Genomic DNA, 19,501 nt, shown 5'->3' with positions numbered 1-19,501 from the left:
TCTACAGATCAGTTTAGCATACATTAAGTAAAGATTTCAACAGTTTGCTCCCACACAGAAACATAAAGTGAAAAATAATAGATGATTTTTTAAATGATGATGAAATCAGATCAGACCTATTGTCATGTTTAATCCCAGTGAGAGTCAAGTTGGGAATTGATAATTTCTTCTTTTTTTTTTTTTTACAGAAGATCAGTTTAGTATACATTAAGTAAAGCTTTCAACAGTTTGCACCCCCATAGAAACACAAAGTGAAATATACTCTTTGAGTACTCTTTATAGCATTAAGTCTCAGTGCACAGCACATTAAGGACAGAGATCCTACATGAGGAGTAAATGCACAGTGACTCCTGTTGTTGACTTTACCAATTGACACTCTTGTTTATGACCTCAGTAATCTCCCCATGCTCCAGTCATGAGTTTCCAAGGCTATGGAAGCCCTCTGAGTTCTCCGATTCTTATCTTGTTTAGACAAGGTCATAGTCAAAGTGGAGGTTCTCTCCTCCCTTCAGAGAAAGGTACCTCCTTCTTTGAAGACATGTTCTTCCCACTGGGAACTCACTCACAGAGATCTTTCATTTAGGTTTTTTTTTTTTTCCAGAGTGTCTTGGCTTTCCATGCCTGAAATACTCTCATGGGCTTTTCAGCCAGATCCGAATGCCTTTAGGGCTGATTCTGAGGCCAGAGTGCTATTTAGGACATCTGCCATTCTATGAGTCTGCTGAGTATCTCGCTTCCCATGTTGGATCACTCTCCCCTTTATTTATTCTATCGGTTAGTATTAGCAGGTACTAGACTTGTTTATGTGCTCCCTTTGATTCTTAGTCCTTTCATTATGATCAATTGTGAACTGAAATTGATCACTTGGACTAGTGAGATGGCATTGGTACATGCCACCTTGATGGGATTGAATTGGAATCCCCTGGTATGTTTCTAACTCTACCATTTGGGGCAAGTCAGCCTGAGCATGTCCCAAATTGTACATCTCTTCCCTCTCTTATTCCCATTCGTATGTTTAACAGGGATCACATTTCAGTTAATTTTCAACACTTAAGAATAGCTGTGTATTAATTACAGAATTAAACCAGTCATATTAAGTAGAGCAGACAAAAAAACTACTAAGAGGGATAATGTATTAAGTTGTTCATTAACAGTCAGGGCTATGCTGATCAAGTCACCGTTTCTCATAGTGTCCATTTCACTTCAACAGGTTTCCTTTTTGGTGTTCAGTCAGTTGTCACTGATCAGGGAGAACATATGGTATTTGTCCCTTTGGGACTGGCTTATTTCACTCAGCATGATGTGTTCCAGATTCCTCCATTTTGTTGCAAATGACTGGATTTCATTGTTTCTTACTGCGGTATAGTATTCTAAAGAATACATATCCCATAATTTCTTTTTTTATTTTTTTTTAACTTTTATTTAATGAATATAAATTTCCAAAGTACAGCTTATGGATTACAATGGCTTCCCCCCCATACCGTCCCTCCCACCCACAACTCTCCCCTTTCCCACAACCTCTCCCCTTCCATTCACATCAAGATTCATTTTCGATTCTCTTAATATACAGAAGATCAGCTTAGTATACATTAAGTAAGGATTTCAACAGTTTGCTCCCACACAGAAACATAAAGTGAAAAATAATAGATGATTGTTTTTTAAATGATGATGAAATCAGATCAGACCTATTGTCATGTTTAATCCCAGTGAGAGTCAAGTTGGGAGTTGATAATTTTTTTTTTTTTTTTTTACAGAGGATCAGTTTAGTATGCATTAAGTAAAGCTTTCAACAGTTTGCACCCCCATAGAAACACAAAGTGAAATATATTGTTTGAGTACTCGTTATAGCATTAAATCTCAATGCACAGCACATTAAGGACAGAAATCCTACATGAGGAGTTAAGTGCACAGTGACTCCTGTTGTTGACTTTACCAATTGACACTCCTGTCTATGGCATCAGTAATCTCCCTATGCTCCAGTCATGAGTTTCCAAGGCTATGGAAGCCCTCTGAGTTCTCCGATTCTTATCTTGTTTAGACAAGGTCATAGTCAAAGTGGAGGTTCTCTCCTCCCTTCAGAGAAAGGTACCTCCTTCTTTGAAGACATGTTCTTTCCACTGAGATCTCACTCAGAGAGATCGTTTTCCAGAGTGTCTTGGCTTTCCATGCCTGAAATACTCTCATGGGCTTTTCAGCCAGCTCCGAATGCCTTTAGGGCTGATTCTGAGGCCAGAGTGCTATTTAGGGCATCTGTCATTCTATGAGTCTGCTGAGTATCTCACTTCCCATGTTGGATCACTCTCCCCTTTATTTATTCTATCGGTTAGTATTAGCAGGTACTAGACTTGTTTATGTGCTCCCTTTGATTCTTAGTCCTTTCATTATGATCAATTGTGAACTGAAATTGATCACTTGGACTAGTGAGATGGCATTGGTACATGCCACCTTGATGGGATTGAGTTGGAATCCCCTGGTATGTTTCTAACTCTACCATTTGGGGCAAGTCAGCCTGAGCATGTCCCAAATTGTACATCTCTTCCCTCTCTTATTCCCACTCTTATGTTTAACAGGGATCACATTTCAGTTAATTTTCAACACTTAAGAATAACTGTGTATTAATTACAGAATTAAACCAGTCATATTAAGTAGAGCAGACAAAAAAACTACTAAGAGGGATAATGTATTAAGTTGTTCATTAACAGTCAGGGCTATGCTGATCAAGTCACCGTTTCTCATAGTGTCCATTTCACTTCAACAGGTTTCCTTTTTGGTGTTCAGTCAGTTGTCACTGATCAGGGAGAACATATGGTATTTGTCCCTTTGGGACTGGCTTATTTCACTCAGCATGATGTGTTCCAGATTCCTCCATTTTGTTGCAAATGACTGGATTTCATTGTTTCTTACTGCGGTATAGTATTCTAAAGAATACATATCCCATAATTTCTTTATCCAGTCTACTGTTGATGGGCATTTAAGTTGGTTCCAGGTCTTGGCTATTGTGAATTGTGCTGCAATAAACATTAGGGTGCAGACCGCTTTTTTGTCAATTTAAATTCCTTTGGGTAAATCCCAAGGAGTGGGATGGCTGGGTCGAACGGTAGGGTTATATTCAGGTTTCTGAGGAATCTCCAGACTGACTTCCATAGTGGCTTGACCAGTTTGCATTCCCACCAACAGTGGGTTACTGTCCCTTTTTCCCCACATCCTCGCCAGCATCTGTGGTTGGTAGATTTCTGTATGTGAGCCATTCTAACCGGGGTGAGGTGAAAACCTCATTGTGGTTTTGATTTGCATTTCCCTGATTGCTAATGACCTTGAACATTTTTTCATGTGCCTGTTGGCCATTTGGATTTCCTCTTTTGAAAAATGTCTATTGAGGTCCTTGGCCCATCTCTTAAGTGGGTTGTTGGTTTTGTTTTTGTGGAGTTTCTTGATTTCTTTGTAGATTCTGGTTATCAACCCTTTATCTGTTGCATAGTTTGCAAATATTTTTTCCCATTCTGTCGGTTGTCTCTTCACTCTCCTGACTGTTTCTTTTGCAGTACAGAAACTTCTTAATTTGATGCAATCCCAATAGTTGATTTTGGCTTTGACTGCCTGTGCCTCCTGGGTCTTTTCCAGAAATTCTTTGCCTGTGCCAATATCTTGAAGGGTTTTCTCCAATGTTTTCTAATAACTTGATGGTGTCAGGTCGTAGATTTAGGTCTTTAATCCACGTTGAGTGGATTTTTGTGTAAGGTGTAAGGTAGGGTTCTTGCTTCATGCTTCTGCACGTGGAAATCCAGTTTTCCCAGCACCATTTATTGAATAGACTGTCCTTGCTCCAGGAATTGGTTTTCATCCTTGATCAAATATAAGTTGGCTGTAGATGTTTGGGTTGATTTCTGGTGTTTCAATTCTGTTCCATTGGTCTATCCATCTGTTTCTGTACCAGTACCATGCTGTTTTGATTACAATTGCCCTGTAGTATGTCCTGAAATCTGGTATTGTGATGCCTCCGGCTTTGTTTCTGTTGTACAAGATTGCTTTAGCTATTCGAGGTCTCTTGTGCCTCCATATGAATTTCAGCATCATTTTTTCTAGATCTGAGAAGAATGTCTTTGGTATCTTGATTGGGATTGCATTGAATCTATAAATTGCTTTTGGGAGAATGGACATTTTGATGATGTTGATTCTTCCAATCCATGAGCATAGAAGATTTTTCCATTCTTTGGTATCCTCTTCTATTTCTTTCTTTAAGATTTTGTAATTCTCATTGTAGAGATCTTTAACGTCCTTGGTTAAGTTTATTTGAAGGTATTTGATTGTTTTTGTAGCTATTGTGAATGGGATTGATCTTAGCAGTTCTTTCTCAGCCATGGCATTGCTTGTGTATAAAAAGTATATACAAGTATACAAAGTATGCTGCATATTTTTTAAAGATTTATTTATTTATCTGAAAGTTAGAATTACAGAGAGAGGTAGAGATAGATACTCCCCAAATGGCTGCAATGGTCAGGGCTGAACCAGGTAGAAACCAGGAGCCAGGGGCTGTTTCCAGGTCTCCCACGTGGATGCAGGAGTCCAGGTACTTGAGCCACCTTCTGCTGCTTTCCCAAGCATGTTAGCAGGGATGTGGATTGAAAGTGGAGCAGCTGGATTTCAACCGGTGCCCGTATGGGATGCCAGCACTGCAGATGGTGGCTTAACTTGCTGTACCACAGTACTGGTTCCCATAATTCTTCTTAATAGTTGGAAAAAATATGCTTAGACCTAAGTGAAGCAGTTTCTGGAGAAAACACATGATCCAAAACTGAAGCTAAAACCCTAAATACTCATAAGGAAATGTGTATAATAATCCCAGGATATATGTAAACAGGGGGAGCTACTTAGTAAATGCTACTGGGTTTGGTAATAGGATAATCCACTCTCATTAGGCATCTCCCTCCTGTGAGTTAATATGTGACATCATACATTCATATAACATTTTTATAACAGAGTGAAATAAAAAGCCCCTCCAGATTGCAAATGTAAGATAATCAGATTCTGTAGTGCTCATTATGACTGCAATTATGTAACAAAACTCTCCAAATATAGTTCAGTTATTGCAGTTATTAATCATTCTGGTTTTGTTTCAAGTACTTGCTTTATAGCCTGCTGGATAGACTCCATTATTCTACAAGCTGAATGTCGAAAGTCAAACACGCACATGTGAAGCTGCTGTTCTAAAGGCTTCTCAACATAATTTACCCTTTCAATTTGTATTTGTGAATACCAAAAAAAAAAAAAAAAAACATAAAAAATGGGGGAGGGAAATAAAGTTGATGTCAATAGAGTCACTGACCTTTGCAGTAAACATAAGATAGTCCTTAACAGAAAACAACTTTGCAAATAAGAAACTTGTTTTGCTAGAACTAGAAATAGTCCTGCTTAAGAATGTTAGCCTCAGAATACCAAAGAGTTCTGAACAATGGAAAAGGGAAAACTCTTGAGAGAATCTGTACATCTGATCAGCAGGGAAACAGTAAGGGTGCTGGCAATTGTGCATGTTTAAAGGTTCAAAGCCCTCACATCGTGGATAGAATGTAGTTATAAACATTTTATGCACAAAACCCTGTATTCTTGATTAATTTAACTATAAAATGCCAAGTAAAAGACAGCAGATTTATTATACAGAACAAACACCATCTGCACCAGCTTAAATCTTTGCTACAGATATATTTCTAGGAAAAAAATCCACCTGAAAAATTCTTAAGCCTACATTCTAAGATGCTAATGTACTAACTAACTAGGATTCCAAACAGAAGAAATGACTGCAAAATTATTTAAATATTAGCATGTAAAGAGCTCAGAATAATAAATGTAATAAATTCATGTTTTTATATTCATGTCATCATTTTCCCATGCTCCAAGATTTCTTCAATTTGGCTACATACATTGGACCCCAGGCTTTGCCTTTATCTGGAATCACCAACAACCCACATTCCTGGCCAGTGGGAGCAAATGTGAAGTCTTGGGAGCAAGTCCTTGTTATTCCTTTAATGTCCACAGGCATGATGTTACTGTGAGAGTTCAAAATTTCACTGATCACATCTTGATTTTCTGCCTTGGAAAGTGTGCATGTTGAGTACACAAGCAAACCTCCAGGACGTAAAGCCTTAATAGCGGACCTGCACGTAATCAGAGAAATGCAGATTAGTTATGAACCAAACAGAACAACAACAACGAAACATCACCTTCACAAAGCTTACAATCAAGTTGGGGGACATAGGGTAAAAAAGGAAGTGTTTCACAAGCCGAACTCTGTACACCCTTCCCCCTCCCAAAATTTCTATGCTGAAGTTTCTCAGAATGCCACTGAATTTGAAGACATGGTTTGTGTAAATAGTTATTTAGGACACTAGGGAAGCACAAGGAGGGGGAAAATGGAAGACAGGGAGGGTACATACTTACTTTATAAAAAAGAAAAGCTAACAAATATTTATTTTTAAAATGGAAAGAAAGTAAAGAGTCAAGTGTTTAAAGAGTAACTTTACAACACTAGCAGAACAAGAAATGTAGGTCTAAGTGGACGGTACCAAATGTCAGAGCTGAATGAGGGAGAAAACTGGGGAAAGTATGATTAAACAGGGTGCAAGTGTGAAAAGGAAGGAAGACTAAGATAAGTGAGGTCAATCAAAGCAACAGGGAAGTAACCAATATCTACAGTTGATAAATTTTTCGAAGTTAAAGGATAAAAATGCTTTTGAGAGTTTTAGGGAGTGACCTGGAGAATAAAATAAGAACAGACATAATTAGAAGCAGCTGCCTCTGAGGAGTGACGTTGTAGTAAGAGAAAGTTCTTTTTAACTAGAAGCTCATTTATATTTTTAATTGTATACCTATGTAACTTATTTCTATGATTACATAAATTAAAGGGGAGATTTGTAGGCAGGATAAATAACAGAATTTCTCCCAAAGACGTCATTTATTATTTTTTAAAAAATTTTGACTGTTAAGGTATGAGTTCTCTAGAAAATTTAATCCTGGACTTTCCAAATAATCACATTTTTTGGTACTAATTTCTAGACTTCCTATGTATTCATTGATTAAACAAATATTTCAAGAGTACCTACCACTGAGGGCCTACTTATTTTTTAGTGTTTGTTGTCAACCTCTAAGAAATAGTTTTTATATGTAGCTTTCCCCCACTTACCACTGTGCTCCTAATGTTGCCCACAGGGGCTAGCAGTTAAGACAGAGCTTAGGAAGCCTGCATTCCATATCCAAGCACCTAGATCTGAGTCCTAGCTCTGGCTCCTGATTCCAGCTTCTTGCTAATGCAGACCTGCAGAGTTAGGTCTCTGCAGCCCACATGGGAGACCCAGTTTGAGTTCCTGACTTCCATACATGGTCTGGCCCAAGCCTGCCCAATGCAGGAATTTGGGGACTGAAGCAGCAGATGGGAGCTCTGTATCTGTCTGTTTTTCACTTATTCTCTCTCTCTGTACACCTCTCAAAATAAAGAAAATAAATTTAAATATAATATCACTGACACAAATAAAAAAGACTCGTATCTAGACACCAGAGATACAAGCTGTTAATGGAATAACATCCTATGGTGGGAACAATAATGATCATCTAAAACTGTCTATATCCTAATCCCCAAAACCTAGGGATGAGGGGATTATCCAAGTGTGTCCGATGTAATCACAAAGGTCCTCATAATTAAAGAGGGAGGCAAGACAATTACAAATGGAGATGTGATGATGGAAGTTAAGGTTGGAATGATAGCTTGCTGGCCAGAGACAAGGAGTCAAAGAATTTGGGCTGCTTCGGGAGCTCAAAAGGAAACAGATTCTCCTCTAGTCCCTCCAAGGAGAACACAGTTCTGCCAGTGCCTTGATTTTAGCTTCACGGGACCCATTTTAATCTCCTGATAGTCAAAATGACACCATTTGTGCTATTCTAAGCTACTTAGTTGGTGGTAATATGTAATAGCAGCAAAAAAACTGATGCCGTCTTTGTTTCACACTAATAAAATAAGGCAAATGCAGAGTTTGCTAAAATTTTGTAAATTATAATTATAGTCATTTTGCCTCACTTTCTACTGACTGTAGCAATAGGTAACCTGTTGGATCATAGTGCAAGGAATATATGTGTGTATGTATAAAAGTATGTATGTTTACAGGATATATTTTGCTCCTACATCTACAGTTAGCAAAGCCAATGCTTAATCAAGTAAGTATGTTTCTTTCTCATTAAAGTTTCACAAAAGCACAGGGAAACCTCTTCATTTGCAAACAATATGGTCCTGACTTGTTACAAATTTAAATTAATTTCTATAGTGTTGCCAATGTTGGCTGATTCTTCTGTTTCATTTTCCTTCCAACATTAATAATTTATTGTTCCAAAATTAGCTTAGTAAAACTTAATTGCCTGTATTAATTTCTAAACATGGAAATTGTGTGTGGTAACACAAACACTTTTTTAGAAATTGTGTTAATATTAAAACCCTGGGGCAAAATAACAGATTCCTGTCAAATGACTGTTGATGTTTTGCTACTGATGATTATTGTTTAAATATTAGTTAGCCTTTTGCTTCTAGTAGTTGTGGTCTTCATAAGTACCATAAAGGAAAGATCTAGGAAAGCAGGCAGCAAACATCTGGAAAGCAGGATCTCACCTCCAGAGATCATGGCTAAGACTCCTTTATACTGAGAATTATTTTATGTCATAAATGATGTTTTTCTCACATGACAATAGGTCTGATCTGATTTCATCATCATTTAAAACAATCATCTATTATTTTTCACTTTATGTTTCTGTGTGGGAGCAAACTGTTGAAATCTTTACTTAATGTATACTAAACTGATCTTCTGTATATTAAGAGAATCGAAAATGAATCTTGATGTGAATGGAAGGGGAGAGGGAGTGGGAAGGGGGAGGGTTGCGGGTGGGAGGGACGGTATGGGGGGGAAGCCATTGCAATCCATAAGCCATACTTTGGAAATTTATATTCATTAAATAAAAGTTAAAAAAATGATGTTTTTCTCATGAATTGAATCATTTTATATTGTGGTTCACTACTATTTTGCATAAAGCATAAAACTACTTCTAGAGTTAGAATTCATCAAAACACATATTTTTATATTTAATACAAAATATGGTCATGGGTACTCAAATTGTTAAGGCTAGAACATTACAATAACTGTATAATCGGGTAGTTCACTGACTTAAACAGCAATACATCTGATCTTGGTTATCCAATAAAAATTAAATGAAGTTTTTTACAACAAACTAAGTGAAAATTAACATACTTCTGAAATATAAACAACTAAATAGATGTATAGTACCCTAACCAGCAATAGAGCACCTAGGATAAATTATCTACTTCCATAACAGTCACATGTATTTTAAAATAATAGATAAGAAATAATTATTGTCATAGGTTTCTAAATCATTAACAGAGGGCTATATATGTATTTTGAAAAGAGACAGTGAGATGTGAGAAATGCTGGTTTGGGGTCTTCTGTCACGTATCCTGTCAATGTACACGCAGGCAGTTGGTCACCCACCTCTACGAATTTATTTTCTTTGAATAAATTCAGTCTGGCTTAAAAAAAAAATGTTTTGGAATAGATATGTGTCGCTCCCCGTCTTCGTGGAGGAACGACACAGGACCCTGCGCTGTTCTTTCGTCTGCTAGGCCCTTCCCGGGTTTGCTGCTGGTTCTTCCCGGGTTGGCTGCCGTCCCTTCCACCTCTGTGGAAGGGCGGTTCCCCCTGCCACATTCCCCACTTCCGCGGGGGAGCGGCACACCGCCGGCCGGCTCTCTTGGGGGCTGCTCAGATGTTCCTCAGGTGTTCCCCCTAGATGTTCCTGGTGCATGTTGTCTCTCTCCTCCTTTATAGTTCTCTTCCGCCAATCCCAACTCTGCTACCCACACGCCGAGTACACTGCTCTCCTCCAATCAGGAGCAGGTCCTGCTGTTTATTGGTTGAACTGGAGGCAGCTGTGTAGAAGCTGCTTCTCCCTTCTCAGCGCCATATTGTGGGAGAGCAGATGCATAGAATAAGTCTTAATTCCAGTAACTTAGTCTAGTCCAAGTTGCTCCCCACAATATGATTCAATAATAGCAAAAAAAAAAAGTGCTATTAAAGAGGTCTTACTAAGCCTGTAAGAAACTTAAAATGGGGCTGGCATTGTGGTGCAGTAGATTAAGCCACAGCTTGCAATGTCAGCATCCAATATCAGAATTCTGGTTTGAGGCCTAGATACCTTGCTTCCAATCAAGCTTCCTGTTAATGTGGGAAGGCAGCAAAAGATGGCTAGAGTACTTGGGCTCCTGCTGCCCATGTGAGAGACCAGGATGGGGTTCTTGGCTCCTGTCTTTGGAAATGGAAGATCTCTCTTTCTCTCTCCCACCATCTTTCTCTGTTGCTCTGCCTTTTAAATAAATAAATCTTTAACATACACACACACAAACAAAACTTAAAAGGAGAAACTAAAAAGGAGAAAAGATATTTAGGAATTATAGAGATTTTAATAATAGCATTAAACTCTAGCAAAACTGTGATACTGACCACATAAAAAGATTGGAAAAGGAAAAAAAAAAAGATAATGTTGGGTTTGGTCTAGTATGAGGTAAGTAGTTCTCCATGCTTGCATAAATTTATGTGCCATGCAGTAACTGTCTTTAAAAAATTTTAAAATAATGTTTTGAGGAGCCAACAAGATGGAAAGACAGAGAAATATGGACAGAGAGCAAGCTCCCATTCTCTGGTTCATTCTCTGAATGCACACAATAGATAAGGCTAGGCCTGAGTCAGAGCCAGGAGTCAGGAACTCAATACATGTCTCTCACATGGGTTGCAGGAATCCAACAACTTGAGTGAACACCATTGCCTCCCAGGGTCTGGCAAGAAGCTGGGATCAAGAGCCAGAGCCAGGAACAGGACCCAGGCTCTCAGATGTAACCATCTGAATTAACATAAGCATACTAATTGCCAGGCTAAAAGCCCACTCCCAATTAAGAAAAAGTAGTAAGAGGAAGGAAAACTAAACAACTAAGCAACAACCATTCAGGCATAGTAGTACTCACTGCCAACCCTTTCCAAATAAGCAGTGGCCCCTGGGTAATAAGATATTACTGTGAAATTACTATAAATGAAGTTTTATTAAGACTGGAATTATTCACCATTTTAATATGAGTGATGACAGCAGCAGAGCTTTCAAATGATACTAAAAAATGGAAGTCAGAAACAGACATTATGACCACAGTAGAAACATAAGAATTATTTGATCAGATTAGGGAGACTGCTAACCTGATATTCCAAACTGAAATGGAAACCAGTTAACATTATTTTGTTTTATATATTACTCAATACATATTATCCAACTATAATGTAAAGCTGGGCAAGTATTTTTAATCATTTTTTTTTTTTTTTTTGACAGGCAGAGTGGACAGTGAGAGAGAGACAGAGAGAAAGGTCTTCCTTTGCCCTTGGTTCACCCTCCAATGGCCGCCGCGGCCGGCGTGCCGCGCTGATCCAATGGCAGGAGCCAGGAGCCAGGTGCTTTTCCTGGTCTCCCATGGGGTGCAGGGCCCAAGCACCTGGGCCATCCTCCACTGCACTCCCTGGCCACAGCAGAGGGCTGGCCTGGAAGAGGAGCAACCGGGACAGAATCCGGCGCCCCGACCGGGACTAGAACCCGGTGTGCCGGCGCCGCAAGGCGGAGGATTAGCCTAGTGAGCCGCGGCGCCGGCCTTTAATCATTTTTTAAAGATGGATTTATTTATTTGAAAGGCAAGAGTTACAAAGGCAGAGGCAGAGAGCATGAGAGAGTTCTTCCATCTGCTGATTCACTCCCTAAATGGCTGCAACAGCCAGTGCTGGGCTGATCAGAACCCAGGATCCAGGAGCTTCTTCCGGCAGGCCCCAAGGAATTGGGCCATCTTCTACTGCTTCCCCAGGCCATAGCAGGGAGCTAGATTGGAAGTGGAGCAGCCGGAACTCCAACTGGCGCCAATATAGGATACTGGTACTGCAGGTGTTGGCTTAACCTGCTAAACCACAGCATCAGCCTTTGGGGAAGTACTTTAAAGAAAGCAAAATTGCCAAATAATATAACCCCTCTATCAATTCCCCAAGACATATATTCCCCTCAGAAGCCTCTCATATAAGTGCTGATCAGGCTTAAACCCTACTTTAAACGAAATAAGATTCTATCTCACAACACTAGGAAACAAAGCTATTCTTAACATTATAGCATTAAAAAATGTCTTACCCTAAATACTACTCACAGAGAATGAATGATGGTTTTCCTGCCATAGAATGGATTCCAGACACTCTAATTCTTTTGTAAAAGTTAGCTAATTAGTTAGCTAGTTAAATTTAAGAGAGAAGGAGGGAGGGGAAGGGAGACAGATTCGGAAAGCTCTGTTTCATGTTCAAATGCCTCCAATAGGGAGAGTGTACTGAGCCTCAGAGTCAGGATTCAATCCACATCTCCCACATAAAAACCTACAAGAGTCAATCACCCTGCCTCCTGGGGTCTGCATTAGCCTTCTTAGATGATGATCGATCAGGCACTCCAACGTGGGACGTGGGAGTTCTAACTGCTGTCCTAACCTCTAAGCCTAACCCTATTATTTTTGATGGCGGGTATTGGCTATACAACATTCTCCAAATTTTTGTTTTTTAGTATATTATGAAATAGGCTGAAATGTATTTTGTGCTTAAACCACCTAAAGAAGTAGCTAAAAGCAAAACAAAACATATTCTTACAAAACAAGCCATTAAATAGAATATAATGTTAAATTTTCCTCACTTACAAACAGAGAATCCTAAATAGGTTTTTGGCAGTCACAGGGTATACCTGAATTGTAATTCAGATCTGCTGTCAAATTCGCTTGCACAATCAAAAAAACAAACAAACAAACAAACAAACAAAAAAAACTCTGGAATTTACAAGTTCTTAAATAATAAGTTTGTGGCAGATTTATTTTGCCTCAAAATCTGACCTAAACTGATGGAAGGCTATTTATGATCAAGGCTTATCTCATGGAATATAACTATTTATGTTTTGCTGAAAAAGTATTAATGTTTGATTACAAAGTGCTGTTCTAGAACCTACTGAAGAAAGGAGGTATAGCACATACCAAATATATACTGTATTACAGTTAAAATCCATAAAAAACTGAAATTGTGAAACATCTTATTTCAAAGGTTTTGGAGAGAATTTTGGTTGTATTTTAGATTCAAATGAATTACATTGTAAAGCTATATAAAATATTTTCTGAATATGCTTGTATGTTATATGTCTACATGTTATTACACACTAGCTTTTCAATGAAAGCTTAATTTAATTACTTTCACAAGTAAATCGTAGATAGGTGAATCTACTAATAAAAAGTCTATATGTAGGAGTTTACCAGTGCTTTCTCATTCTAATACAGTCATCCCTCTGCATCCTCAGGTTCTGCATCCAAGGATTCAATTGACCATAAGTTCTAAATATTCAGAAAAAAATAGTATTTACACTGACGTGTACAGACTTTTTTTTTCAAGTCAGGGTGACAAAGATTTGCTGGTTCACACCCAAATGGCCATAAAGAACAAGGCTGGGTCAGGCTGAAGCCAGGAGCCAGGATCCCACCTGGGTCTTCCCTATGGGTAGTAGGTACTCAAGTCCTTGGGCCATCTTCTGGTGCTTTCCTAGGTGGATTTGGAAGCAGAGCAGCCAGAACTGGAACCACCACTCCAAATAGGGGATGTTGGTGTCACAACCCCTAAACTTCTCTTTCCTGTCATGATTCCCTGAATAATACAGCATAAAAACTATTTATGTCACATTTTCATTGCCCTAGGTATTATAAGTAATCTAGAAATGATCTAAAGTATTCAGGAATATGGAAGTATATACATAGGTTTTATGTAAATACTATTCCATTTTATATAAGGGACTTGAGCATCTATGAATTCTGGTATCTAAAGGGATCCTAGAACCAACTTGGAATGGAAAAATCATATAAATCTGTAAGAAGAAAAACTGAATTGTGTTCTCGCAGTACACCAAGAGTTCTTTCCTTTTCCACTGAAAAAAAGGCTTAGATTTGTGTGTTTTTTGAACACTAGTTTGTACAATCAAGAATAAAGGCATTTTTCAAGTAGTTCATTTTGCATTTCCCAAAGTTGAATGCTTAATTTTTCACTGAAGTTCTCCATCTTTAAAAGATCTACTTAGAGAAAACCAGAGAACCAAGCCTCCAGCAACAAGGTGAGAACATGTTACTCTCCCAAGCTCCAGAAGAGAGACCATTCTTACGTTTCCAGAGTAGGCAAAAAAGTCGTCCAATTATTAACAGAGGAATTACATGACACTTTGAAGAACAAACATATTACCTTAAGGACAATATAAAGTCAATAATGTTAAAAAGCCAAACCAAACACTAACATGTCATGGGACTCTGACAGCAGTCCAAGATATAAATGGAGGGAATTTCAAAACCTAACCAATATTAAAAACACGATGTAGGGTGCCCTATTTTCCTCTGGCAAATCTCTAAGTCTCAAACAGAGGTTGTTATTTTTATAAATAGCTATTAAGACCACCTAACATATTTTAAAAATATAAATTTTTTGTGATCTATTCTAGTGCTTGATTATGAAATTTGGCATTCTGTTGGAGGGTCAGTGTTAATTAGATCACTACATTTAACTATTTTCTACTTTTAAGAAGGACTAAGCCCAAATTACAGGAAAAAAAAAACCAGCACAGCAACAGTGCCATCTTTTGACCAAAACAGAAAGTGATTTTTCACCCTTTCTTCCTTCACGACTTATCAGGAAATGAGCAACTTCTTTTTTATGTCATCCCTACAATACTTTTGAAGGTAATCATTGTCTCACTTACAAAAATTTCCAGTGCAGAAGTGAAGGAATAATAGAAGCCTGTACTCTTGAAAAATTAAGCAGCCAAATAATGCTATGATAATGTATTTCTTTTTCATCTTTATTCCTATGTGTCTTCTATGACTATTAGAGTATCAAAGCAACAGTCCCATTGTGTAAGATATAAAGGTCAGCAAAAGAAAGCAGTCAATGAGACAGACTTGTACATTCCTTTAATGCCACAATATTAGCAAGCTTTGGCCCTTCATCTTAGAAAGCAAGGTGGGCATTTGACACAGTGGTTAAGAGGAATCTTGGGACAAATATATCCTGTATTAGAATGCCTGGGTTTGAGTCATAACTCTGCTTCCAATTCCAGGTTGCTGCTTGCGTGCATACTGATAGAGAGGAAGTAATAGCCCAGGTGTCTGGGACCCTGCCACCAACATGGGAGACCTGGATTGAATTCTGAGCTCCTGGCTTCAATCAAGTCCATTCCCAACTGTTGCAGATATTTGGGAAGTAAACCAGTAGACAGATCTGACTATTCCTGTCTCTCTGCCTTTCAAATAGATGAAAAATAAATTAAAATTTAAAAATAAAATAAAAACAAGATCATCAATTTTATAGTTGGTGCGATATAAACATTTAATATTCAGTTAATATTTCAGAGATCCTATATGAGGCTATGATACAAGAAATACAAAGAAAAATAATCATATAATTAATGTGAAAAATATATGAAAACTATTGGCAGTTGTTTTATTTCACTGTTCAAATGCCAGTTAAACTGTGTCCAAAACTGAAAGGTGAAATACTTCCAGAGGACATTGAACACACAGAACATATTCCTTCAAAAGAAAATTTTTATTTTAAAAATGATATTCTTTCTTAATAAAAGGAAAATGTTTTTGGTTCAACAATCAATGAAATGCTGATCCCTATGTTAACTCAGTGAAGGACATATGCTTCTCTGAATTAAAAATATCACCTTACATTTATTCGGTGCTTAATTTAAACAGTACTTCACATACAGTCTTAATAAAACCTTATGAGGTAAGGTGTATGAAGTAAATAGTCTGACCCAATTTATCAGATTGAGGTCACAAAGACTTCGAAGTTACAGACCTAATTAATAATGTAGCACAAAAATACCAACCTAATCTAATACCAGATAGAGTACTACAAGGTTACCACTGCTATGTATCCAGAAGAAAACAATACAGCTGCTAAAATAAGTATGGAAGCTGAGGTAGTAAGACATAGAATACTATAAGCATATATTTGAGAAAAACTATGCATGTTTAGAAACTAATAAGTAACAGGTCTGAAGCAAATGACCTGAGAGTCAGGTCCAGCTGTCCTTCTACAAATCATAGAATCCCTACCTATGAAGTACTTATGCACAGCTTTTATGATGATGAAAATGAACCAAATATCTTGTGCTGAAATATAATTTAACTGTTTCATAAGACTGGCATTGCAATGATAGTTTTGAAAAATTTTAGTAACTTAAAATGCAATATTTAAAAAGTCAATTGTAGGGGAATCCTTCATTAAAATTCCAAATTACTAAGAATAATCTGGCATTTATAATAATTTATCAATTATTCCAAATAGTTTAGCAATTCATTTAACCATACTCTGTTTCTACCACTTTAAAGATAAATAAACATAACTGTTTTCCTAAGAAGCTTGTTGAGAAAATAAGTACACAACTAATCTATGTTAAAAGGCCTATTTCCAGCCTTCACCTTGCCATCCTATTTGGTTCTGCCACTCAACTTCATTAAACTTTCTCCCACTTTGGCTTCCTGGCACTAGCTTTCTTTCTTCATTGCCTACTTCTCCTAATTTCCCCAAAGCCTCCTTATCGAACTTTCCTCTTCTTCCTACACGATAGGTATCAGTCCTCCCTAAAATGTTATCATTGGTTTACTTTTTTTTCCTAAAATCAGGTGTTTTACCCATGTCATCTAATTCAATCTTGCAATTAATTTCTGAAACATGGATTATGTTTTTCACTTTGCAGTTGAGGAAACTAAGGCAAGAAAGTTAAATAACTTGTATAAGGTCACTTTGTTAGGAGATATCCAAATCAGGATACAAATCCAGGCAATGAAATCCTCCAGCAGCTCATGCTCTTAAACTATCCTTGACACATCCACATCTCTTCCTTTCCACACTAGAGTCAATCAATGACCAAAATTCTATTAATTCTCCATGGAAAATATCTTGCAAATCTGACCACTTGTATCTATTCCCCTATCATTCATCTAGATATGACCTCTGTTACCTACTTTTTGACTATATGTAAAATCTTACAAATAGGTTTTCTTGCTAAAGGATTTTCTTATTGATTCTCTTCACATCCTCCAGTGCTATCTGAACCAAGGAATTTCCAACTTGTGGCAGATAGTTCTATTAGTCTTTGGTAACTATTCTCACTTCCTTCTGTAGTAATGGAACTTTTAATTGGAATGGCTAAAGCTAATTTCCTAAATTTCTTTACAGCAAAGGTAGTTATGAGGTGGGCATTTGGTGCACTGGTTAAATTGCAAGCTTGGGATACTTGCATCCTATGTCAGACTGCCTGGTTTGAGTTCCTGCTATTTCATTTCCCACTATCCCCTTTGCTTTTCATCCAGCCTCCTGACAATGCACACCAGGTGATGGGGGAGGGGATCAGACGGTGGCCCAAGTACTTGGGTATCTGCCACCCAAGTGAGAGACTCAGGTTGAGTTCAAGGCTCCTGTCTTCAACCAGTCCTAGCCCTAGTTTTTTTTTTTTTGTTTTGTTTTGTTTTGTTTTTTTGTTTTGTTTTGTTTTTTGACAGGCAGAGTTAGACAGTGAGAGAGAGAGACAAAGAGAAAGGTCTTCCTTCTGTTGGTTCACCCTCCAAATGGCTGCTAAGGCTAGCGCGCTGCGCCGATCCGAAGCCAGGAGCCAGGTGCTTCCTCCTGGTCTCCCATGCGGGTGCAGGGCCCAAACACCTGGGCCATCCTCCACTGCCTTCCCAGGCCACAGCAGAGAGCTGGACTGGAAGAGGAACAACCGGGACAGAATCCGATGCCCCAATCGGGACTAGAACCCGGGGTGCTGGTGCTGCAGGTGGAGGATTAGCCTAGTAAGCCGCGGTGCCAGCCAAGCCCTAGTTTTTCCAGGGACTTGGGGAGTAGACCAGATGGAAGAGCTGTCTCCACATGTCACTCTGTCTCTCTGTCTTTCAAATAAAATGAAAATAAATTAAAAACTTTAAGAAGGAATTTCAGGGCCCAGCACTGTGGCACAGTGGTTAAGCTGCAGTTTGTGATAATGGGCATCTTACATGGGTGCCAGTTCCAATTCGGGCTACTCCGCTTCCAATCTAGGTCCCTGCTAATGCACCTGGAAAAGCAGTAGAAGATGGCCCAAGTACATGGGCCTCTGCACTCATGTGGGAAACCTGAATGGAGTTCCTGGCTTCTGGTTTTGGCCTGGCTCTACCCTGGCCTTTGTGGCATTTGGGAAGTAAATGAGCAGATGAAAGTTATCTTTCTCTCTGCCTCGCTCTGTAACTCTTTTAAATAAGAAGTAAATCATTTTTTAAAGTGTTTAAAAATAATTTGTTTTTTAAGAGAAAGATATTGTTTTCATATCTCACCCATTAAAAAGAAGCAAACTCCTGATACATGTTAATCTGAATACAAAAACACTAACTTGAAAGAAAATTTTTAGATAAGAGTGCAAGCTGCTTGATGACATTTTTAGAAATATCAGGAACAGGCAATGCCAAACTATGGTTTAAAAAAAAAACTGAAATCAGAATAATGGTTACCTTTGGTGATAGGTATGAGTGGATTTTCAAGGATTATTTAGACTCTCTCTGGGATAAAGGAAATGTTCTCTATCTTGATAGAGTTGTTGATAGAACTGTCAAAACTCCTTCAAATGTGCATGTGCCTTTAATGTACACACAGTGCAGATCCACTGGTTCAACTTATAGGTGGAGAGAAGCAGCTATGCCCACAATTCTTCCAACAATCACAGGATCTTCCTTCGTCCTCTCCATGGTTCCAGTATAGCTCCATGGAAGGATATACCAATTCTTTTGTAGATCACCTACTTCAGAAAAGTTGGATGCTTAGCAGTTGTAAAAAATTTATGCACATTCTGGTGATAGAAAGAAGAATTTCCTCTTTGACTTCATGAGTCCTACTATGTCTTTCTCCTCCCCTATTTCATGTGCTAGCTGGTGGTCCTGCTGACTTCAAATCCAGCACCAGAAGTAGGGCAAGTAGGGCACTCTTATATAAACTTATGTAGACTATTTAACCAGCTCCCATAACTGAATGGGATCTAGTTCTAATAACAAACCCCTTCTGTCACTTACAGGAATTCCTCTCTGAATATATATATATATATATATGCACATACATATATATATATATGTGTATGTATCAGAATATATCAGAATATCTGCACATGCAAAGCAAGATAGACAAGATTGTGTAATTGAACTATCAAGACAAGAAGTTAAAATCCATTCTTTGTCTTCTCTTTCTAGATGCTTAGCAGTTTCTAATGCTCACATGAATAATTTTTCACAAAAATCATAATATTACTTTTAGAACAGGTATACTTTTATTCATCCTTCAAGAATCAC

At 38.1% G+C, this 19,501-nt stretch overlaps 1 protein-coding gene across 4 annotated transcripts in view; it reads right to left on the bottom strand.

Annotated features, from left to right (window-relative positions):
• Positions 1-2,141: 2,141 nt before the first annotated feature.
• Positions 2,142-19,501, bottom strand: part of NSUN3 (NOP2/Sun RNA methyltransferase 3) — an 88,501-nt gene continuing 71,141 nt past the window's right edge. For 3 of the 4 annotated variants that reach the window (XM_002716753.5, XM_051819162.2, XM_051819166.2), the window contains one exon: positions 2,142-6,149. In XM_002716753.5, coding sequence (XP_002716799.1) covers positions 5,873-6,149 — 277 coding nt within the window. In that variant the 3' untranslated portion in view covers positions 2,142-5,872. The remainder of the gene's footprint in view (positions 6,150-19,501) is intronic. The other variant, XR_007908929.2, reaches the window with a different exon arrangement.

Source organism: Oryctolagus cuniculus, chromosome 4, assembly GCF_964237555.1.
Source record: "Oryctolagus cuniculus chromosome 4, mOryCun1.1, whole genome shotgun sequence".
Classification (NCBI taxonomy): domain Eukaryota; kingdom Metazoa; phylum Chordata; class Mammalia; order Lagomorpha; family Leporidae; genus Oryctolagus; species Oryctolagus cuniculus.
The sequence above is the reverse complement of the archived record's forward strand: the minus strand, read 5'-3'. Positions and strand labels throughout refer to the sequence as shown.